The 24,790-nt window shown below is 48.2% G+C and overlaps 1 protein-coding gene across 2 annotated transcripts in view; it reads right to left on the bottom strand.

The window, feature by feature from the left end:
- Positions 1 to 394: 394 nt before the first annotated feature.
- The window catches only part of LOC139277325 (netrin-4-like), a 51,675-nt gene continuing 27,279 nt past the window's right edge, over positions 395 to 24,790 (bottom strand). Inside the window, exons 9-10 of one of the 2 annotated variants that reach the window (XM_070895643.1) lie at positions 23,892 to 24,062; positions 395 to 471 (exon numbers count right to left, since the gene is read on the bottom strand). In XM_070895643.1, the coding sequence (XP_070751744.1) occupies positions 431 to 471; positions 23,892 to 24,062 (212 nt within the window). In that variant the 3' untranslated portion in view covers positions 395 to 430. Of the gene's footprint in view, positions 472 to 21,420; positions 21,558 to 23,891; positions 24,063 to 24,790 lie in introns of those variants that run through there. The other variant, XM_070895642.1, reaches the window with a different exon arrangement.

Raw genomic sequence — 24,790 nt, 5'->3', positions numbered from 1 at the left:
TCTAAAAAACCATCCCTTATGCACTCCAGAAAATCCTCCTCCAAGTTCCTCCTTTCTTGTAATCCCTCAATCAACATCACTAAAAACAGATTATCTGGTCATTATCACAGTGCTGTTCGTGGGAGCTTGCTGTGCACAATATGGCTGCACGTTTCCTACAATACAACAGTGACTACACTTCATTGATGATTTAGGCACACTTGTTAAAAAAAATTGTCTTCACCCGGCTCTGCATATGTAAAGATTCAGGTAGCATGGCTGTATTCACAGGTGTGAGTGACATCACGATACAGTGTGTGGCAGCATATTGCTGATCTCACCACCCTCTTCCAGATTCCGTGTGTGAAAGGTGATCACATTCATCTTCCTTTCAATTGGTTGAGAAAAGAACCTGCTCGTGGCGGTTTTGACTTGGTGAAAATGCACTTTTTCAAAACTGGTCCCGCCTCTCGCCCGGAGAGAGAAGAGCATCTGTAACAAGGAGAAGAGGTGAAGGGGTGGGTAAAGGCAGGGATAGCGTCATGCTATGGCTAAGAAGAAAAGAAAGAAAGCCAATAAAAAGTACTTTTGGAGTGTAGTCACTGTTGTAATGTAGGAAACGTGGCAGCCGATTTGCGCACATCAAGCTTCCCCATCAGCAATGTGATAATGACCAGATAATCTGTATATGTGATGTTTTTTAAGGGATAAATATTGGCCCCAGGACACTGGGGATAACGCCCCTGCTCCTCTTCAAAATAGTGTCATGGGATCTTTCACGTCCAACTGGGAGGGCAGACAGGGCCTCGGTTTAACGTCTCAACCGAAAGATGGATTTGGATAAGGTTTTGTATTCAGGTAGTGTAGGGTTAGAGTAGGGACAGGATTAGGTTAGGTCAGAGTTGGGGTAGTGTAGGGATAGAGTAGGGACAGGATTAGGTTAGGTCAGAGTTGGGGTAGTGTAGGGTAAGAATAGGGACAGGATTAGGTTAGGTCAGAGTTGGGGTAGTGTAGGGTTAGAGTTGGGACAGGATTAGGTTAGGTCAGAGTTGGTGTAGTGTAGGGTTATGTCAACGTTAGTGCAGCGTTTGGGTTAGGATACGGTAGTGTAAGTTTAGGGTAGAGCAAATTAAGTCGGAAAGCAGAATGGGAAAGAAAAGGAAAATGGGAACAACAGGAGTGAAATTAGGAAACACTTCTAGACACAAAGGGTGGTGGAAGTTCGGAACTCTCTTCCGCAAACGGCAATTGATGCTAGATCAATTGTCAAGGGATATGGGCCAAAGGTGGGTATATGGAGTTAGGTCGCAGATCAACCATGATCTCATTGAATGGCGGAACAGACTCGAGGGGCTGAATGTTCTTCTCCTGTTCCTATAGTTCGATGTAGCAGGAGTAACAAAATTAAAGGGTTAATGTAATATAACTTCCATTAAAATAGTGACCAGTGGATATATTTTTATGGGGTTAATATCCGAATAATAGATTTATTCCTGTAGTTTATCATAGAATCATGGAAATTATCAGCACAGAAGGAGGCCATTTCAGCCCATCGTGTCTGTGCCGGTTGACCAAGAGCTATCCAGCATAATCCCGCTTTCCAGCTCTTGGTCCATAGCCCTGTAGGTTACGGCATTTCAAGTGCACATCCAAGTACTTTTTAAATGTGGTGAGGGTTTCTGCCTCTACCACTCTTTCAGGCAGAGAGTTCCAGACCCCTACCACCCTCTGGGTGAAGAAATTTCCCCTCAAATCCCCTCTAACACTCCCCCCAATTACTTTAAATCTAGGCCTCCTGATTGTTGACCCCTCTTCCAAGAGAAATGGGTCCTTCCTATCCACTCTATCCAGGCCCCTCATAATTTTATGCATCTCAAATAAGTTCTCCCCTCAGCCTCCTCTGTTCCAAAGAAAACAGACCCAGAATCTCCAATCTTTCCTCATAGCTAAAATTCTCCAGCCCAGGCAGCATTCTGTAAATCTCCTCTGCAGCCTTTCCAGCGCAATCACATCTTCCTGTAATGTGGTGACCAGAACTGCACGCAGTACTCCAGCTGCGGCCTAACCAGTGTTTTATTCAGTTCAAGCATAACCTCCCTGCTCTTGTATTCCATGCCTCGGCCAGTAAAGACAAGTATTCCGTGTGCCTTCTTAACCACCTTATCCACCTGGCCTGCTACCTTCAGGGATCTGTGGACCTGCACTCCAAGGTCCCTTTGTTCCTCTACACCCTTCAGTGTTCTACCATTTAATGTGTATGTTTGCGAGTTTTATTACTGGGACATCAGTGTGTTTTACTGTCTAAGGCATGAGGTAACAAACAAATAGCAGTCAGCCTCCCGGAGCAGGCTGGAACTTGCCTCAACCCTCTGGCAAGCTAAAGGTTAATGGAAGAAACGGCGTAGATGTTTATTGCACATTAAAGGACACTGCGTTGCGATCAAAACAAAATGTTTGGCAATGTTTCTGTTTACGAGACAGACAATGCGATGTTGGAATCACAGTGAAAAGTTGCGTTCCCATCGGGAAAATTTTTATTTATGAAACTGCTCCAGAGGCTTTGCCAACTTTCTTTGTTGTTTGTTTCTACTCGCCCTTTTCATCGCCCTCCTTCTTGACCGTGGCTCATTGTTACCGGGATACTGTCGCTTATCCTCCTCCAACCCAAATTACATCGAATGCAGAGCACAGAAACGAGCCATTCGGCCCATCAGCTCCGTGCCGGTGTTTATGCTCCACACCAGCCTCCTCCCCCCCCCCCCCCCTCTTCATCTCCCCCCATCACCATATCCTTCTATTCCTTTCTCCCTCATGTGTTTATCCAGCTTCCCCTTAAATGTATCTCTGCTATTCGCCTCAACCACATTCTCACTCTCTGGGTAAAGACATTTCTCCTTATTGGATTTATTGGGACTATCTTATATTGATGGCCCCTAGTTCTGGTCTTCCCCACAAGTGGAAACATCATCTCTGCTTCTACCCTATCGAACCCTTTCATGATCTTAAAGACCTCCATCAGGTCTTCTCAGCCTTTTTTCTAGAGAAAAGAGTTCCAGCCTGTTCAATCTTTCCTGATGGGTATACCCTCTCAATTCTGGTATCATCCTAGTAAATCTTCTCTGCACCGTCTCTGTATCCTCTTTACAGTGCTCCAAGTCTGGTCTAACCAAGGTTCAACACAGGTTTAACATCATTTCTCTACTTTTCAACTCTATCCCTCTAGAAATGAGTCCCAGTTCTTGGTTTGCTTTGTATGGCCTTATTAACCTGCTTCTCTACTTCTAGTGATTTGTGAATCTGTACCCCCACATCCCGTTACTCCTCGACTCCAATTGAACTCTCACATCTACAGCCTAGGTTGAACTTATCTCTCTAACACACTGTCCGCTGTGGCTCAGTGGGTAACACACTTGCCTCTGATTCAGAAGGTCGTGGGTTCAACTCTCACTCCACAGACTTGAGCACCAAAATCTAGGCTGACACTCCCTGAGGGAGCGCTGCACTGTCGGAGGGTCAGTGCTGAGGGAGCGCTGCACTGTCGGAAGGTCAGTACTGAGGGAGCGCTGCACTGTTGGAGGGGCAGCGCTGAGCGAGCGCTGCACGTCGGAGGGGCAGTACTGAGGGAGTGCTGCACTGTCGGAGGGGCAATACTGAGGGAGCGCTGCAGTGTCGGAGGGGCATTACTGAGGAAGTGCTGCACTGTTGGAGGGGCAGTACTGAGGGAGCGCTGCACTGTCTGAGGTGCCGTCTTTCAGATGAGCTCTTGGGTGGATGTAAAAGATCCCATGGCACTATTTCAAAGGAGGGCAGGGGAGTTCTCCCAGGTGCGCTGGTCGATATTTATCTCTCAACGAACATCACTAAAAACACATCACTTGATCATTATCACATTGCTGTTTGTGGGAGCTTGCTGTGCACAAATTGGCTAAGTGACTACACTTCAAAGATGACTTCATTGGCTGTCAAGCACGTCTGGTGGTGGTGAAAGGTGCTGTAAAAATGCAAGCCTTTAACCTACGATCAGACTGGGCCTGTTTGTCCAGCCCCTGACCCTTGTTTTGTGCAACTTTTCTGTCTGAACCTGTTTAAAAAAAACAAAGCAGCAGCTGTTTGGCTCACATTCCATGAGTCATGTTCCGTCCTTTATCTCAATCTGATTTTTATGGAATCTATGGCAGTGCGTGAGATAAAGTGCGGCGCTCACAAAGATCTGAACTTAAATCGACGTGGAGAAAAATCTTTGCTCCTCATTCAAAATTTTTCATGTACTAGTTTCCCGAGACCCCTGAAGGGACTGACTCACAGCGGGTTGTGAGGGACATTGTTTGGCAATGCTAAACGGACCATGTGATGTTTAGATCACTGAAACGCAAAGTTGCGTAACTGGCCTTCCATCGGGAAAAATGTTATTTATGAAATTGCTCCAGAGGATTTGCCAACTTTCTTTGTTGTTTGTTTGTTTCTGCTTGTCCTTTTCATCGCCCTCCTTCATGGCCGTGGCCGATTGTTACCGGGATATTGCCGCTTATCCTCCCGACTACCCAAATTACATCGAGTGTACACAGAAACAGGCCATTCGGCCCATCAGCTCCGTGCCGGTGTTCATCTTCCACACCAGCCTCCTCCCACCTCTCTTCATCTCCCCCCATCACGATATCCTCCTATTCCTTTCTCCCTCATGTGTTTATCCAGCTGCCCCTTAAATGTATCTCTGCTATTCGCCTCAACCCCTCCCTGTGGCAGCGAGTTCCACATTCTCACCACTCTCTGGGTAAAGAAGTTTCTCCTGAATTCCCCATTGGATCTCTTATATTGTATACATTAGTGACGATCTTGTATTGATGGCCCCTAGTTCTGGAGTCCCCCACAAGTGGAGACATCTTCTCTGCTTCTACTCTATCAAACCGCTTCATAATTTGAAAGATCTCTATCAGGTCACCCTTCAGTCTTTTTCTAGAGGAAACAGCCTCAACCTGTCCAATCTTTCCTGATAGCTATAACCTCCCAGTTCTTCGTAGAACTCTTGTCAATATTGAACCCCTTGAATAATCTGGAATATTAGTCCAGTAACAGAGCCACGACACTGCCGTACCCCTGTGTTTGATGTAGACTGGGGTTGAAGAGAGTGTATAGAAGAAAAACTTGCATTTCTGTAGCGCCTTTCATGACCAACGGAAGTCCCAAAGCGTTTTATAGTCAATGGAGCACTTTTAAAAGTGTAGTCACAGTTGAAATGTAGTCCACTTGATACATATCCTGGGAGAGGGAGGGCAGGGGAGTGTATAATCGATGTCCCTGGGCTGTGGGAGGAGTCGTGTTGTGGGCCAAATGGCCTTTTCTTGTATGAGGCTTTCCTATTCTCATCCTTGTTTTTAAATCCCTCCATGGCCTTGCCCCTCCCTATCTCTGTAATCTCCTCCAGCCCCACAACCCCCCCGAGATGTCTGCGCTCCTCCAATTCTGCCCCCTTGAGCATCCCTGATTCTAATTGCTCAACCATTGGTGGCTGTGCCTTCAGCTGCCTGGGCCCCAAGCTCTGGAACTCCCTCTCTAAACCTCTCCCCCTCTACCTCTCTTTCCTCCTTTAAGATGCTCCTTAAACATACCTCTTTGACCAAGATTTTGGCCATCTACCGTAATTTCTTCTTATGTGACTCAGTGTCAAATTTATTTGTTTTGTCTTAAAACGCTCCTGTGAAATGCCTCGGGACATTTTACTATGTTAAAGGTGCTATATAAATACAAGTTGGTAAGATCTAAGGTATGGAAGATAGAGTTGCGTTGAGTTAGTTCCATCGGTTAACCAGCGAGTTAGGCATGGATAGCAGTGCCTGAAGAGATCATGGTGCAAATCAAGCTACAACAACTCGCATTTATATAGCACTTTTTAACGTAGTAAAACATCCCAGGGCACCTCACAGGAGCATAAATCAAACAAAATTTGACACCGACTCATATAAGAAAAAGAAAGGCTTGCGTTTCTATAGCGCCTTTCACAACCTCAGGGCGTCATAAAGTGCTTTACATCCAACGGAGTGTAGTCACTGTTGTAATGTGGGAAACACGGCAACCAATTTGCGCACAGCAAGCTCCCACAAACAGCAATGTGATAATGACCAGATAATCTTTTTTTTAAGTGATGTTGACTGAGGGATAAATATTGGCCCCAGTACACGTAAGGCGATATTAGGTGACCAAAGGCTTGGACAAAGAGGTAGGATTTAAGGAGTATCTTAAAGGAGGAAAGAGAGGCAAAGAGGTTCAGGGAGGAAATTCCAGAGCTTAGGCAAGGTGAGTAACAAATATTATTGCAAAGACCTACTCCTGTGTTGACATGTTGAGGTAAAAAAACAAGATGCAGGTTGTGGAGATTCATATCACATCCCAACAATGAACAGCTTTCACTGGTGCTTAGTGACCAAAGATGATTAACTCAAAATCACAAGGATGTCTCGTGAAATGAAAGCACTTTCCTTTAATGGACTGATCGCAGCTGAACCTCCGATCAATGGGCCTCGATCTTCTCGTGTCAATTCCTTGTGACTTCTTTTTTTGAGAGCGGTTTCCACAGCGACTGGTCTGAGGACAACAATATTAATTTGTGTAGCACCTGTAACATAACCACATCTAGACTGGAGGTGGGGGTCGTTGAATATATTCAAGGTGGAGATAGACAGATTTTTGAACGATAACGGAGTCAAGGGTTATCGGGAGCGGGCAGGGAAGTGGAGCTGAGCCCAAGATCAGAGCAGCCATGATCTTATTGAATGGCGGGGCAGGCTCGAGGGGCCAAATGGCCAACTCTTATTTCTTATGTTCTTATCCAGACAAGATACAAAGCTGCCTTAAGCAAGATTAGCGATTTCAAAGAACCTCTGCATTTAAACAAGGAGCTCGATCAATACCTGTTATGAAACGTGTTGGAGGATTATAGAGACATATTCTTTTCTCTAATTCTCAGATGTGGGCGTCGCTGACAAGGCCGGCATTTAGTGATAAAAGAAGCAAGAAAGAAAGACTTGTATTTCTATAGTGCATTTCACCACCTCAAGACATCCCAAAGCACTTTACAGCCAATGAAGTACTTTTTGAAGTGTAGTCAGTGTTGTAATGTAGGAAACGAGGCAGCTCAATTTGCGCACAGCAAGCTCCCACAAACAGCATTGTGATCATGACCAGATAATATGTTTCAGTGGAGAGAGAAGCAGAGTTAACGTTTCGGGTTGATTTTTAAGCCCTCTATTAGGTCACCCCTCAGCCTTCTTATTTCCAGGACGAGGGTGTGCAACAAAGTGATCAGCCGGTCTAGGTTTGGTATCCTGGCCGTGGGATCAATGGTATTGGCGGAGACTTGGGAGAGATTGCCTCTCCAGATCTCTCAGTGACATTCACACCAAGACACGAGCTGACACTGGCAGGTTTAGCCAATGACACAGTATTTACAGCACAGAAAAAAGCCATTCGGCCCATCGAGTCCATGCCGGTGTTTATGCTCCACACCAGCCTCCTCTGACCCCTCTTCCTCTCACCCCATCAACATATCCTTCTATTCCTTTCTCCCTCATGTGTTTATTCAGCCTTCCCTTAAATGGATCTATACTATTCGCCTCAACCACTCCCTGTGGCAGCGAGTTCCACATTCTCACCACCCTCTGGGTAAAGAAGTTTCCCCTGAGTTCCCTTTGGATTTATCAGTGACTGTCTTATATTGATGGCCCCCTAGTTCAGGTCACAAGTGGAAATATCTCCCCCATGTCTACCCGATCAAAACCTTTCATAAATTTAAAGACCTCGATCAGGTCACTCCTCAGCCTTCTCCTTTCTAGAGAAAAGAGACCCAGCCTGTTCAGCTGAGTTATAACCTCTCAGTTCTTAGAACAACTTTTGTCAATTTGTTTAATTCTGAATCAGATGATGCATGTATAAAATGAGCTGGATAGATACATTTTTTAAGGGGTTTGAGGGTTAAAGGGTCTTTTTTTATAATTAATTTGTGGGATGTGGGTGTCACTGGCAAGGTCGGCATTTATCAATAGGCTAAATATGACTTTAAAATGGCTTCAGCCAATATGTATATCACATAGCACATACCTGCAGCATAACTAAGACCGCCTATTTTCACCTCCGTAAAGCGCCCATCTGCGCCCCTGCCTCAGCTCATCCGCTGCTGAAGCCCTCATCCATGCCTTTGTTACCTCTAGACTTGACTATTCCAACACACTCCTGGCTGGTCTACCCTACCCTACGTACACCAGGTGATCCAAAATTCGTCTGCCCATGTCGCAACTTGCACCAACCCCGCTCACCCATCATCATCATCATCATAGGCAGTCCCTCGTATCGAGGATGACTTGCTTCCACACCAAAAAGAGACGAGTTCACAGGTGTTTTGATGAAGGACCTAATATTCCAGATCCCAAACTACATCCTGAAGGGTGGAAGATGCCTGTGGATTTTTTTAACGTGGTGGCTGTTGCACACCAGCCACCACACGGGCTTGACAGAGCTAGGTCTTGGTCCAGGGGCAAGGATAAACCAAGACGACTGGAGACCAGCTCTGGTGCATGGGCCTAGTGCGCACACGTATCGCAGTGTGGCTGGCCCGTGCTGCCCCTGGGCTCCTCTGGCCCCAATTACAAGACATTACAACAGTGACTACACTTAAGGTACGCCATTCATTGGCGGTGAAGCACTCTGGGACGTACGGAGGCCACAAATGGAAGTTCCTACTTTCTTTAAACCGAACACCTCAGGACTTCACGGGGAACTTGTTTGGCCAAACCCGCTGTGTGGAGAGCCAGGTCTCATTGGCCACGATGGCATGGATGAAATTTGTGTATTTGGTCTGTTTTATTGCTTGAAAACACATCAACCCGTCTAGCAGCACCCCAGTGCTCGCTGACCTACATTGGCTCCCAGTTATTGGCCTTGATTTCAAAATTCTCATCCTGGTTTACAAATCTCTACATGGCCTCGCCCCTCCCTATCTCTGTAATCTCCTTCAGCCTCACAACTCCCCGAGATGTCTGTGCTCCTCTAATTCTGGCCTCTTGAGCATCCCTGATTATAATCGCTCACGGGCCGTGCCTTCTGTTGCCTGGGCCCCAAGCTCTGGAACTCCCTCTCTAAACCTCTCAACCTTTCCTCCTTTAAGACTCTCCTTAAAACCTACCTCTTTGACCAAGCCTTCGGTCATCTGCCGTAATTGCTTCTTATGTGGCTCGGTGTCAAATTGTTGTCTTATAACACTCCTGTGAAGCGCCTTGGGACGTTTTACTACGTTAAAGGTGCCATATAAATACAAGTTGTTGTTGTTGAATTCCCTATTGGATTTATTGGTGAATATCTTATATTGATGGCCCCTAGTTCTGGTCTCCCCCACAAGTGGAAACATCTTCTCTACGTTCTCCACCCTATCGAACCCTTTCATTATTTTACAGACCTCTATCAGGTCGCCCCTCAACCTTCACTTTTCCAGAGAAAACATCCCCAGCCAGTTCATCCTTTCCTGATACAGGTAGTTATAACCACCCAGTTCTTAGAAGAACTTTTGTCAATTTGTTTAATTCTGTATCAGATGATGCATGTATAAAATGAGCTGTGTCAATAATTTTTAAGAAAGGGGTTCGAGAGTTACAGGGTCTTTTTTATAATTAATTTGCAGGATGTGTGCGTCACTGGCGAGGTGGGCATTTATCAATAGGCTAAATACAACTTTAAATGGGCTTTAGGCAGCTGAATTTTCGAGGGGATCCCACTGATTGTGTAACGGTGGCCAAACAGACCGATCGATATATTCACACATAAACATCTGTCCTCGGAGAGTCTGGCTCCAGTCTGTCTCTGTTTAGAAAACAAGTCTAAGGTTGTTGGGTGGCTTAACTGAAGGTGAACATCGACAGATTAACAGGCTGTGGTGGTGATGCCCTTATTCGATATCAGCCAGGGCTCAGTGGTTAGCACTCTCGCCTCTGAGTCAGAAGGGCGTGGGATCAAGCCCCACACCAGAGATTTGAGAACAAAATACAGGCTGACACACCCAGTGGCAGTACTAAGGGAGCACTGTACGGTCGGAGGGGCAGTACTGAGGGAGTGCTGCACTGTCGGAAGGGCAGTACTGAGGGAGTGCTGCACTGTCGGAGGGGCAGTACTGAGGGAGCACTGCACTGTCGGAAGGGCAGTACTGAGGGAGTGCTGCACTGTCGGAGGGGCGGTACTGAGGGAACGCTGCACTTTCAGCGGGGCGGTACTGAGGGAGCGCCGCACTGTCGGAGGGGCAGTACTGAGGGAACACTGCAGTACTGAGGGAACACTGCACTGTCGGAGGGGCAGTACTGAGGGAACACTGCACTGTCGGAGGGGCAGTACTGAGGGAACACTGCACTGTCGGAGGGGCAGTACTGAGGGAGCGTCGCACTGTCGGAGGGGCGGTACTGAGGAAGCGCCGCACTGCTGGAGGAGCGGTACTGAGGGAGCGCCGCACTGTCAGGGGGGCGGTACTGAGGGAGCACTGCACTGTCGGAGGGGCTATCTTTTGGATGACATGTTGAACCAATGTTAAGACGTTAAGCCTGCCCTCTTAGGTGAGCGTAAAAAATCCCATGGCCACTATTTTGATTGAAGTTTTCAGGATATTAAGGGGAACAGATAAGGTAGATGGAGATAAACTATTTCCGCTGGTTGGTGAGACTACGACAAGGGGACATAATCTATAAAATTAGAAACAGACCTTTCAGGAGTGAAACTAGGAAACATTTCTACACATAGATTTCTGTTAACCAAAGATATTAAAGGACATGGGGCAAAGGTGAATATATGGAGTTAGGTCCCTGATGAGATTTAAGGCCAAGATAGATAGATTTTTGGACTCTAAGGAAATCTGAGGAAGCGTCGTCGACCCGAAACGTTAACTCTGATTTTCCCTACACAGATGCTGCCTGACCCACTGAGATTTCTGGCATTTTCTGTTTTTATTTCAGATTCCAGCATCCACAGTATTTTGCTTTTGTTTCGAGGGATATGGGGATCGGGCTGGAAGGTGGAGTTGAGGTTGAAGATCAGCCGTGATCGTAATGAATGGTGGAGTAGGCTTGAGGGACCGAATGGCCTGCTATTCCTATGTTTATAATATCTGCCCCTCATATTCTAATCTTGAACATATTTTTAACCAACTCTACCTTTTTTAATGTTAAGTGCTCTCAGGAAGTCAGGATGCTGCCCTTGGGTCTGTGCCCATCGTCCCTTGTTGGGAGAATCTGATCACAGAATCAGTCTAAAGGTCTCTTCGCACTAGTCTCACCTCAGGCTTGCTTAGTTGGACCTTGTCTAGAATCAGAGAAATTTACAGCACAGAAGGAGTCCATTCGGCCCATCGTGTCCACGCCGGTGGCCAAGAGGCTACCCAGCCTAATCCCACTTTCCAGCTCTAAGTCCGTAGCCCTGCAGGTTACGGCACTTTAAGTGCACATCCAAGTACTTCTTAAATGTGGTGAGGATTTCTGCCTCTACCAACCTTTCAGGCAGTGAGTTCCAGACCCCCACCACCCTCTGGGTGAAGAAATTTCCCCTCAAATCCCCTCTAAACCTCCTACCAATCACTTTAAATCTATGCCCCCTAGTTGTTGACCCCTCTGCTAAGGGAAACAGGTCCTTCCTAGCCACTCTATCTAGGCCCCTCATAATTTTATACACTTCAATAAGGTTTCCCCTCAGCCTCCTCTGTTCCAAAGAAAATAACCCCAGCCTATCCAATCTTTCCTCATAGTTAAAATTCTCCAGTTCTGGAAACATCCTTGTAAATCTCCTCTGTACTCTCTCTAGTGCAATCACATCCTTCCTGTAATGTGGTGACCAGAACTGCATGCAGTACTCTAGCTGTGACATAACTAGTGTTTTATACAGTTCAAGCATAACCCCCCCTGCTCTTGTATTCTATGCCTCAGCTAATAAAGGCAAATATTCCATATGCCTTCTTAACCACCTTATCTACCTGGCCTGCCACCTTCAGGGATCTGTGGACCTGCACTCCAAGGTCTCTTTGTTCCTCTACACTTTTCAGTGTCGTACCATTTAATGTGTATTCCCTTTCCTTGTTAACCCTCCCCAAAAACATTACCTTATACTTCTCTGGATTTGTCATGTATGTACATTCTGTTTGTAGCCATCAGATGCCATAATTATTGGAGGCCACTGAGCAGTATGCACATGATGCTGCTCAGGTATAAAAGGCCAGCCATTTTGAGAGTCAGGCACTTTGGGTCTAAATAAAGCAGAGCCAAGGTTGTACCTCACATAGTTAAACAGTTCTCAGTTTGAACCTTTATTGCATACATAACATTTGGCGACGAGAATACAAGAACCTTTGTTTGCAAAATGAGCACGATTGGATTTTTAGAGCGATTCATGGAGGGAGAAGATTGGGCAGACTTTGTGAGCCGTTTGAACCAGTAATGGAGGGGGTCGACGATGCAGATCGGCCCCGGGCCGTGTTCCTCACTGTGTGCGGTTCAAAGATCTACGGTCTGATAAAGAATCTACTCTTGCCTAGTGATCCAACAGAGAAAACGTATGAGGAATTGTGTACATTGGTACGGGAGCACCTCAAGCCAGACGACAGCGGCATCATCTCGAGATACAGGTTTTACACACACGTTCGATCGGAGGGCCAGAGCGCAGTGGAATTCGTTGTCGACCTGAGATGTCTAGCGGGACCGTGCAAGTTCGGGACGGTGTTGGCAGACACGCTGCGGGCCTTCTTTGTTATCGGTATCAACCACGAGATGATCCTGTGAAAACTTCTGGCGGTGGAGGAGTTGGATTTAAAAAGGGCCATCCAGATCGCTCAATCATGTATGACGATGGACAGGAGTCTAAAGCAAATAGCGGTGAAGAACCGAACCTCGGCAAGTGCTGTAAATGTGATTGATCTGGCGTTCGGCAGAGCGGCACATGGCAGGGCCTATCCGGCTGCGTTCGGGAAACCTGTGGCTGCCCAAAGTCCGCCAGCGGGAATGTATCTGACTTCTTCGTGTTGGCATTGTGGGGGAAATCATCGGCACCAGCAGTGCCGATTTAAGCAATATAGTTGCAAAGACTGTCTGAGAGTGGGGCATCTCCAACGCAAGTGTCCGCAGATGAGCAAGCGAGCTGTGACACACCACGTGGAGGATGAGAGTCAGACTAGTGCGGATCCGGATACGCAATCCAAGATGCCAGAGGAGGAAGTCTATGGACTGTACTCTTTCATAACCAAGAGTAAACCAATTTTGATTAATGTGAAGTTTAACGGGATACCAGTATTGATGGAACTGGACACAGGGGCGAGTCAATCGATCATGAACGAGAGGACATTTAATGAGCTGTGTGATACTAAGATTGTGAGGCCAAGGCTGAGCCCTGTTAACACCAAGCTGCGCACGTACACCAACGAACTGATAAAGGTGATTGTCAGTGCACAAATTAATGTGTCATATAATGGTGCAGTTCACGAGTTACCGCTGTGGATTATTCCAGGCAATGGCCCAACGCTGCTCGGCAGGAGCTGGTTGGAGAAAATCAGATGCGACTGGAACGACATAAAGGTGTTGTCGTCGGAGGAAGATACATGTGCCCAAGTATTGAGCAAGTTCCTCTCGCTGATCGAACCAGGCATCGGCAATTTCACGGGAGCCAAGGTGCAGATCCACGTGGACTCGGATGCAAGACCCGTCCATCATAAAGCTCGGGCAGTGCCATATATGATGAGGGAGGAGGTCGAAATTGAACTGGACAGACTCCAGCGTGAAGGGATCATATCACCGGTCGAATTTAATGAATGGGCCAACATCATTTTTCCTGTGCTGAAAAGTGATGGCACAGTCAGAATCTGTGGAGACTACAAGGCTACGATTGGGTGTGGGTCGCATCGCAAGACAGAGCTTTCGAGAAAGCCACCAATCTGCTTTGCTCGAACAAGCTGCTGGTGCATTATGACCCATGTAAACATTTAGTTTTGGCCTGTAATGCATCGTCATATGGAATTGGTTGCGTACTCCAACAAGCCAATGAGTCGGGGAAACTTCAACCTGTCGTGTATGCATCCAAAAGTTTGTCTAAAGCAGAAAGAGGCTACAGCATGGTAGAAAAAGAAGCTTTAGCATGTATGTACAGTGTTAAAAAGATGCATCAATGTTCGGTCTGAGGTTCGAATTAGAGACTGATCACAAGCCGCTCATTTCATTGTTTTCCGAGAGCAAAGGTATCAATATCAACACTTCATCTTGCATCCAAAGGTGAGCGCTGACATTATCTGCCTGTGATTATGGCATTCGCCACAGATCTGGCACAGAGAATTGTGCCGATGCTTTGAGCCGGTTGCTGTTGCCCACACCGGAGGTGGAAATACCACAACTGGCAGATCTAATGTTAATCATGGATGCTTTTGAGAGTGAAGGAACCCCTGTCACGGCTCAACAAGTTAAGACCTGGACCAGCCAGGACCCGATTTTATCTGTGGTAAAGGGTTGCATCCTCAAAGGGGATTGGTCTGCCATACCTAAACAAATGTGCGAGGAGGTCAAACCGTACATTCGTTGCAAGGATGAATTGTCTATTTAAGCAGATTGCATATTGTGGGGCAATCGCGTTGTAATGCCCAAGAAAGGGAGAGAGACGTTCGTGCGTCAATTACACATCACACATCCTGGTATAGTGATGATGAAGGCTGTCATGTATTCAACTATCATTGTAACCTATGTATAAGCTGACCTAAGTTGTACACCTTGAGAACATTGACCACAAGGGGCGTACTTGTGGGAGACACGCCTAACCTGGACTTTCAGGTATAAAAGGGGAAGCTCCACCCACCTTCATCACTTGAGGTCTTGGTAATGAGAGAAGGTCACTCTGTGACCAGTAACCTTTAAGTATGGGCCTTGTGTGCATTTATACTGTATAGTAAGGACATTTCACTGGCGACGAGAAACTGGGATTTAAACCATGTGAGCATGGCCACTAGCAGCACAGAAGAGAGGTACTGTGTTGGTGATGATTGGGACAACTTTATTGAGAGACTACAGCAAAGTTTAGTCACTAAGGAATGGTTGGGACAGGATTCGGCCGACAAACGCAGGGCTCATCTCCTGACGGTTTGTGGATCCAGGACGTACTCCCTGATGAAGGACCTTCTAGCGCCAGAGAAGCCGGCAGATAAGACGTTTGAAGAGCTCAGTAAGTTGATCAGGGAACACCTTAAACCAGTGAGCAGCATGCACATGGTGAGACACAGGTTTTACATGCACCGGCGGCGAGAAGGGCAAAGCATTCCAGACTTCGTGGCAGATCTCCGGCGACTGGTGAGCCTATGTAAGTTCACAGAATCATGCAGAGCGGAGATACTGTGAGACTTTTATTGAGGGCATCGGGCACACTGATTGAGACCAAAGACTTGACCTTAGAAGCGACGGCTCTGATAGCCCAGACATTTATCTCAGGGGAGGAAGAGACCAGAATGACAAAAATCTTGGCTCAAATGCGGCAAACGACCAGGGAGTCAACATTGTTAACGCGGCACACAGTTCTTTAGGCAGACAAGGGCAATCGGACATGCCCCAGCATGTAGTCGAACCCAAAGGGGGAATTCAACAGAGACAATGACTAGCTGAATGGTGATTCATGCCATCGCAATGGACAATGCGGCCAGTAATGGGGCCATCAACACCTGTTAATGGTGCGCTTAAGAACAGTTACAGAGACAGTCAGAGACGATTGACTGGGATGGACTTTTTGTTTCCAACAACAGGGCCTCCAGCTCATGCTGGAGGTGTGGAGGCAAACACCCAGCCAGAGCTTGCAGATATCAGCAATATACCTGCAGAAACTGCAACGTCAGCAGTCACTTGGCTCGTATGTGCAGGAAGCCTGCAGCCAGGTTGATGTATGAGGAGGATGGGCCCGATGTAAGCCCTACGAGGCCAAATGAATACTGGGGGAAATCGCTGGAAGCTGAAGTTCATGTGGAGCACATATACAGTTCATATACCAGAACGCCACCGATAATGATGAAAGTGCTCCTCAATGGCATCCCAGTATTAATGGAGCTAGACACGGGGGCCAGCCAGTCCCTGATGAGTATCAAACAGTTCGAAAGGTTGTGGGTGTCCAAGGCCAGGAGGCCAAAATTATTGCCGATTGACGCACAGCTACGGACATATACAAAGGAGATCATTCTGGTGTTAGGCAGCGCCACGGTAGTCGTGACCCACAAAGATTCGGAGAACAGGTTGCCACTCTGGATTGTCTCGGAGGACGGTCCCACACTACTGGGGATGAGTTGGCTTGCTGTCATGAACTGGAAGGGGCGATGTCAATGCAATTTCTTCTGTGGAGCGAGTATCATGCTCACAGGTCCTGGACAAATTTGACTCGTTATTTCAACCCGGCATCAGCACTTTCATGGGGGCCAAGATAGTGATTCACATAAACCCAGACGCCAGGCCAGTACACCACAAGGCCAGAGCGGTGTCGTACGTGATGCAGGAAAAGATAGAAGGCGAATTGGACCTTCTGCTGAGGGAAGGTATCATCTCGCCAGTCGAATTCAGTGACTGGGCGAGGCCGATCGTGCCGGTGCTCAAGGTGGATGGGTCGGTCAGGATATGTGGTGATTACAAGGCCACCATCAATCGGGTGTCATTCCAAGAGCAGTACCCACTACCGAGAGCGGAGGACCTCTTTGCGACGTATCCGGTGGCAAACTTTTTTCAAAATTGGACCTGACCTCAGCTTACATAACCTAGGAGCTGGGACACACAAGGGGTTGTTTGAGTATAACAGATGTCCATTCGGGATTCGTTCGGCCGCCGCGATCTTTCAGTGAAATATGGAAAGCCTCCTCAAGTCGATTCCAAGGACGGTGGTTTTTCAAGACGACATCCTCATCATGGGTCGCGATACTGAAGAACACCTCCACAACCTGGAGGAGGTGCTACACAGACTGGACCAGGTAGGGATGCGACTGAAAAAAGTGAAGTGCATCTTCTTAGCTTCAGAGGTAGAATTCCTGGAGAGGAGGGTAGCGGCTGACGGGATCAGACCTACTGCGTCGAAAACGGAAACGATCCAGAGAGCACCCAGGCCCCGTAACACGATGCAGCTGCGTTCATTCCTGGGGCTCCTGAACTATTTTGGTAACTATCTTCCCAAATTGAGCACGCTGTTAGAGCCACTACACGTGCTCCTACGCAAAAGTCGAGATTGGATCTGGGGGGACAGCCAGGAAAGGGCTTTTGATAGAGCACGCAATTTGTTATGCTCCAACAAACTGTTAACGTTATATGACCCATGTAAGAAACTTGTTTTAACATGCGATGCGTCGTCCTATGGGGTCGGGTGTGTGTTCCAGCATGTGAATGCCAATGGTAGCTTATGCCTCCAGAAGTCTGTCCCAGGCAGAAAGGGGCTATGGGATGGTAGAAAACGAAGCGCTAGCATGTGTATATGCAGTAAAAAAAAAAATGCACCAGTACCTGTTTGGCAGAAAATTTGAGCTGGAGACAGATCATAAACCCCTAACATCCCTTTTGGTCGACAACAAGGCCATAAATGCGAATGCATCGGCCCGCATACAGAGTTGGGCACTCACGTTAGCCGCCTATGACTATACAATTCGGCACAGAAAACTGTACCGTTGCACTTAGCAGGCTATCACTAGCCACCACTGAGGGGCAACTAAGCATGATGCTGAGATGGTCATGGCTGTTGAAGCTTTCGAAAGCGAAGGCTCACCTGTGACAACTGTCAGATTAAAGTCTGGACAAATAAAGACCCACACTCGCTCACAGAGGTTCCACCCGCAGAGCTGCTAATGAAAAGGACGCTCAAAACCAGGTTATCCCTTATACACCCTACTATGAAAGAAATTGTTGAGAGCAGGCGTCAGTCACAATGTGACTACCATGACAGGAATGCGAGGGTGCGATGTATTGATGTCAATGACCCTGTTTTTGTAATTACGCTGCAGGGCTCAAATAGCTTTCAGGCATTGTGATTGCCAAAGAGGGGAATAGGGTTTTGGTAGTTAAACTTACCAATGGACAAATCTGCCGCAAACACGTGGATCAAACTAAAAGGAGGGTCGGCAACCCCATAGAAGCAGCAGAGGAAGAACACAACGTAGAGTTTACTCCACCACAGGTGACCGAACACCGGAACCAAGTGGAGGAGAGCCCAGTCACTGTGGGCAGTCTGGACAGGCCTGAGGCACCGCAAACAGTAGACACTCAGGCCAGCGCTCAACAACCGGAGCCCCAACTCAGGCGCTCTACAAGGGAGTAGAAACCACCAGAGAGACTTAACCTGTGATTCCAATAAGACTTTGGGGGGGAGGTGATGTCATGTATTCAACTGTCATTGTAACCCATGTATAAGCTGACCAAAGTTGTACACCTTGAGAACATTGACCACAAGGGGTGCACTTGTGGGAGACACTCCTAACGTGGACTCACGTATAAAAGGAGAAGCTCCACCCACCTTCATCACTTGAGGTCTTGGTAATAAAGGTAACTGGTCACAGAGTGACCTTCTCTCAAGTATGGGCCTCGTGTGTATTTATACTGTATAGTAAGGACATATCAAAGGCCATCGCAAGGTCCCATGTATGGTGGCCAGGAATTGATTCTGAGCTGGAAGCATACGGGGATCAATGCAACACCTGCATGCAGCTCAGCAAAGCACCAGCGGAATCACCGCTGAGTCTGTGGCCGTGGCCATCCAAACCTTGGTCCAGGATCCATGTAGATTTTGCAGGTCCCTTCCTGGGCAAGATGTTTTACTGATGGTGGACGCTTATTCGAAGTGGATAGAATGCATAATCATGTCATCCAGCACGTCCATGGCAACGATAGAGAATCTCAATGTCATGTTCGCGACACATGGTCTGCCTGACATAGTGGTGAGCGACAATGGGTCGTGCTTCACCAGTCAGGATTTGCAGGAGTTTGTGAAACTCAAATGGCATAAAACATGTAAGGTCAGCATCGTTCAAGCCTGCGTCCAACAGACAAGCTGAGCGTGCAGTACAAATTATCAAGCAAAGCATGAGGAGTAACCCAAGGGTCACTGCAGACCCGCTTGTCTTGCATACTGCTGAGTTACAGGACAAGACCCCACACACTTACAGGGAACTCGCCTGCTGAACTTATGATGAAAAGAGGTCTTAAGACCAAGCTATCTCTGGTACACCCGGATTTAAATAATCATGTTGAATACAGAAGACAAAGTCAACAAGAGTACCACGATTGTGCAACTGTGTCACGTGAGATTTTTGTTAATGATCCTGTATATGTTTTGAACTATGGTCAGGGTCCCAAGTGGATCGCTGATACGGTCATGGCCAAGGAGGGCAACAGAGTATTCGTTATTAAGCTCAAGAATGGGCAAACTTGCAGGAAACACATGGATCAGATAAAGCTGAGGCACAGAACAGTCGTACGAAGAAACAATCGACAACCAACCAACCTACCAGCAGTCTTCAGGGAACTCAAGGGTCATCAGGGCCATCACAGACCTGTTCAATAAAAATGGACTTGCAATTCCTGACATGGCTACTGCCACCCCCAACAAGTGAGTCATTCAGCCATCAGCCACAACAGACTCCGCACATTCACCCAAGGCTTGAATCAAACTGAGACAGTCAACCCGGGAGTGCAAAGTACCGGACCGTCTGTGAAAGACTGTGATCAGATCTGAGAGGAGGGTATTGTCATGTATGTACATTCTGTTTGTAGCCACCAGATGGCGTCATTGTTGGAGGCCACTGAGCAGCACGCACACAGTGCTGCTCAGGTATAAAAGGCCAGCCATTTTGAGAGTCAGGCACTTTGGGCCTAAATAAAGCAGAAGCAATGTTGTACCTTGCATGGTTAAACAGTACTCAGTTTGAACCTTTATTGCATACATAACAGGATTGAATTCCATTTCCCATTGTTCTGCCCACCTGACCAGTTCATTGTACTCCCTTGTTCTTTGAACACGGCTTCATCACATGACCTCCAACCTTGAACCACCCTGCCCAGCCAAACAGTCTTTCCCCCATCTACCAATATTTTTACAACTCAGAATGCACCAATGATTCTCCCTCCCCCTTCCCCCCACCCCCTGGGATTTTGCTGGCAATACTGCCTGCAGTTCTGGTCACCACATTACAGGAAGGATGTGATTGCATGAGAGAGAGTACAGAGGAGAATGTTGCTTGGACTGGAAAATTTTAGCTGTGAGGAAAGATTGGATAGGCTGGGTTTGTTTTCTTGGAACAGAGGAGGTGGAGGGGAGACCTTACTGACGTGTATAAAATTATGAGGGGCCTAGATAGAGTGGATCAATAGAGGGGTCAACAACCAGGGTGCATAGATTTAAAGTAATTGGGGGGGAGGTTTAGAGGGGATTTGAGGGGAAATTTCTTCACTCACAGGGTGGTGGGGCTTTTGAACTTACTGCCTGAAAGGGTGGTAGAGGAAGAAACCCTCACCATATTTAAAAAGTACTTGGATGTGCACTTGAAGTGCTGTAACCTACAGGGCTACGGACCAAAAGCTGGAAAGTGGGATTAGGCTGGGTAGCTCTTTGTTGGCCGGCACGGACTGAAATGGCCTCCTTCCGTGCTGTGAATTTCTGCGATTCTGTGATAGCAGTGTCCGGGAGATTAATCTTCAATTCCTGGAGATTCCAGGCCAATCCTGGAGGGTGGGCTACCGGTGCCTCGACTCGGAGTGGGGGATCCCAATGGTGGAAGTGAAGTCCAAGGTGCTCAGTGCAAGAGAATCATGAAGGGGTTGCAGTTTAGAAAACAAAACGGCTCTGGTTTAATTATTTTTTTTTTTTTACAAAACAACTTCTCAACGTACTAAAATCATCAACCGGAAATACAACCTTACAGAGTAGTACAGTTTGAAGCATCATATGAACGGATCTACTGCAGGGAAAAGTGTTGGGCTGAAGAAGCCATTGTAGATACTGACTCCAAGCACAGCGCTACCTAGAGTGCAGACGGAGCAATTACCTGTGCGCCCATATATACGTGTGTCGACAATAGCAGCGGCCATGGAAGAGGTCAGAGAGTCATATTCAGCCGCGCTATGGTAAATAGTTTGTTTGACATTAAGAGTTCCTGATTTTTTTGAGGAAACAGATAGGCCAAAAGAAGCAGGGAGGATTGAAGCGTTCACTCCAAGTATGGTGCGTGAGTCTCTGTGACGGCGTGGAGTAGGGATCTTGCCCATTGCTGGTCTCCCAGAATCACTGGAATCACTGATGGTGCGCCCTCGATCCGAGTTCAATGTGGGCCGGTTACACACATCGTACGGTGAGTGGACGCGGCGAAGTTCCGGGCTGCCGTTCAGTTCGATGGCGCGGTAACTGGGAGCAGTGACCATCGACCCCCTCCCCTATTCCCCCCCCCCCCCCCGGTCACTTGCAGCTGACGTGCAGGGTGTGAGAGACCCGTTTGGCTGTGCTCGCCCGCCACGGCGTGACAAAGCTGTTCATGTTGACCAGCAGTCGGCCCATTCGGCTCTCCTCGTGACCCGCGATCAGGTAATCCGTGCCTGGCCCAGGGGGGGAAAGAAAGAAAGACTTGCATTTATATAGCGCCTTTCACGACCACTGGAAGTCAAAAAGTGCTTTACAGCCAATGAAGTACTTTGGAGTATAATGCAGGAAACGCAGCAGCCAATTTGCGCACAGCAAGCTCCCACAAATAGCATCGTGAGAATGACCAGATAATCTGATTTTTGTTACAGGGATAAATATTGGCCCCAGGACACTGGAGCGAACTCCCCTGCTTTTCTTCGAAAAATAGTGCCATGGGATCTTTTATGTCCACCCGAGAGAGCAGATGGGGCCTCGGTTTAACGTCTCCTCCGAAAGACGGCACCTCTGATGGTGCAGCGCTCTCTCAGTACTGCCACCTCCCCCGACAGTGCAGCACTCTCAATACTGCCCCTCTGACAGTACAGCATTTCTTCAGTACTGCCGCTCCAATAGCGCAGCGCTCCCTCAGTACTGCCCCTCCGACAGTGCAGCACTCTCAATACTGCCCCTCTGACAGTACAGCATTTCCTCAGTACTGCCACTCCAATAGCGCAGTGCTCCCTCAGTACTGCCCCTTCGACAGCGCAGCGCTCCCTCAGCACTGCACAGGAATGTCAGCCTAGATTTATGTGCTTAAGTTGCTGGAGTGGTATTTGAACCCACAACCTTCTGACTCAGAGGCGCGAGAGAGCGTGCTGCCCACTGAGCTGTGGCTGAAACTTTACCAAAACTAAAAATTTATTGGACTGACAAACGAAGACTGTCAGGAAATGTTCCAGCACAGAAGGAGGCGGTCCAGCCCTTTCGAGAGTTTCTCACCGAACTCACCATGCCGACCCAAAGGCGTGGCTGGGTTTGTGGGCAGGACTGCATCGAGCGAATGGACTTTTGACCTGACCTCAAAGATGGCGGACCGCTCCACGTGAAGTGGTTACGGGCGCAACTCGTTGACGCTTAAAATTCCGCGGTCTTTAAGCGCCATTTCATTCAGTCCCGCCCACTTCACGTCCTAGCGAAATCCTAGCGAAGCTCTACCTCGATATCCCAACTGAGGCCCAAACTAAAATCTCGTGTAAGTTCACCCCTCCTGGGGTTTTCCTGTTCCTCCCTCGAGCTACAAGCCAAGGACTCGGCTTGTCCTTTCTATGGCCTTATCTTACTGGAGCTGCCTCTTTCAATGACCCGTGGAATTCTCACCAAGGCCCCTCCACTGTGCCTCCACTCCAAATTCACACAAAGGCCTGAGAACAAAAGTAGGCCATTGAGCCCTTGGAGCCTGCTCCGCCATTCTATCAGATCGTGGCTGATCTGCACCTCAACCCCATTTACCCACCTTTGCTCCGTATCCCTCGATATCCTGACCCAACAAAAACCTATCGATCTTGGGCTTGGGAGCTCCACTTGACCCCCAGCATCCACAGCCTTTTGGGGAGAGAGTTCCAGATTCCCAGCACCCTTTGTGTGAAGAAGTGCTTCCTGACATCACCCCTGAACGGCCTGGCTCTAATTTTAAGGTTCTGCCCCTTGTTCTGGGCTCCCCCCACCAGAGGAAATAGTTTCTTTCTCTATCTACTGTATCAAACCCCTTAATCATCTTAAACACCTCGATTAGATCACCCCTAAACTGTCTAAACCCAAGGGAATACAACCTGTCCTTACAATTTAACCCTTTAAACTCTTGTATTGCACTGGTGAACCTGCGTTGCACCCGCGCCAAGATTTCGCTCACACGTGGAAGATGGTCACTGGGATGTGGAACCAGAGGCTGGGTGGTACTTGTGGAGTTGTAGCCACAGGAAAGGAGGGAAGGAATAAACTGGGAATGAGGAGGGGAGGGGATAGTTGTCCCAAAGATGGTGTTATAAATGGAGGCTCCACATTGCAGCGCAATTCTGCTATTCCATTACTTACAACCTGCATTTATATAGCGCCTTTAAATGTAGTAAAACATCCCAAGGCGCTTCACAGGAGCGATTATCGGGTCAAAAATTGACACCGAGCCACAAGAGATATTGGGACAGGTGACCAAAAGCTTGGTCGAAGAGGTAGGTTATAAGGAGCATCTTAAAAGGAGAGAGCTCAGGGCCCAGGCAGCAGAAGTCACGGCCGCCAATGGTGGAGTGATGGAAATTGGGGGATACGCAGGAGGCCAGAATCGGAGGAGCGCAGAGATCTCGAGGGTTTGTGCGGCTGGAGGAGGTTACAGGGATAGAGAGGGACCAGGCCATGGAGTGCTGTCTACAGATCAGATAGGTCTGCGTCCATGATTCCTTTTAACTCCAAGACTCGAGATGAACTCAAGCCTTTCCCCAGGGTCCCAGTAAGCAGCGGGCTCCTTTCCTACTCACCAGGATTGAGTATTGGACACGTGCAGCCCCGATTGGTCCACGACTCGGGGTAAATGCTCCGGTTGCCACGGGTGATTTTCACTTTCCCGGTTTTCATCACCTTCTTCACTTTGACGTTAACCTCAGCGTGGGTTCCTTTGTCATGAGCGGAAAGGACTCTTGCCTTGATGACTGGCAGGCAAAAAATAAACAACAGGTATTTACACACAGAAAGAAATCCCAGCTCAACAAGGCAGAGAGGCCAGCAGACCCAGAGTGCAGCACACTGACCTTTCACCTCTGGGATCCCCAAGGTATTCAGTGCAGATGGAAGGGTCCTTCAGGAAGCTGGTCGGGGCCTGGGTCGCAGCGGGTCGGGGGTTGGGGCCGGGGCCGCAGCGGGTCGGGGGTCGGGGCCGGGGCCGCAGCGGGTCGGGGGTCGGGGGTCGGGGCCGCAGCGGTTCGGGGGTCGGGGCCGGGGTCGCAGGGGGTCGGGGCCGCAGCGGGTCGGGGGTCGGGGCCGCAGCGGGTCGGGGCCGCAGCGGGTCGGGGGTCGGGGCCTGGGGCCGCAGCGGGTCGGGGCCGGGGCCGCAGCGGGTCGGGGGTCGGGGCCGGGACTGCAGCGGGTCGGGGGTCGGGGCGGGTCGGGGCACTTTGCATCAGGCAAGATAGAGAGGAAAGGGAAATGGAGGCGGCGGGGGGAGAAATAGGAAAAGGAGTGAGAAGATACTCCAGATTAAAAAATACAGTTACACATACAGAAATCTTTGAAGGTTGCAGGACAGGTTGATAAAGCAGTCAAAAAGGTATATGGCTTTGTAAATAGAGACATAGAGTACAAAATCAAGGAAGTTATGCTAAACCTTTATAAATCACTGGTTAGAATCATAGAAATTTACAGCACGGAAGTAGGCCATTCA

The sequence above is a fragment of the Pristiophorus japonicus genome, chromosome 12, assembly GCF_044704955.1.
Source record: "Pristiophorus japonicus isolate sPriJap1 chromosome 12, sPriJap1.hap1, whole genome shotgun sequence".
Taxonomy (NCBI): Eukaryota; Metazoa; Chordata; class Chondrichthyes; family Pristiophoridae; genus Pristiophorus; species Pristiophorus japonicus.
This window is presented reverse-complemented; position numbering and strand designations above follow the sequence as displayed.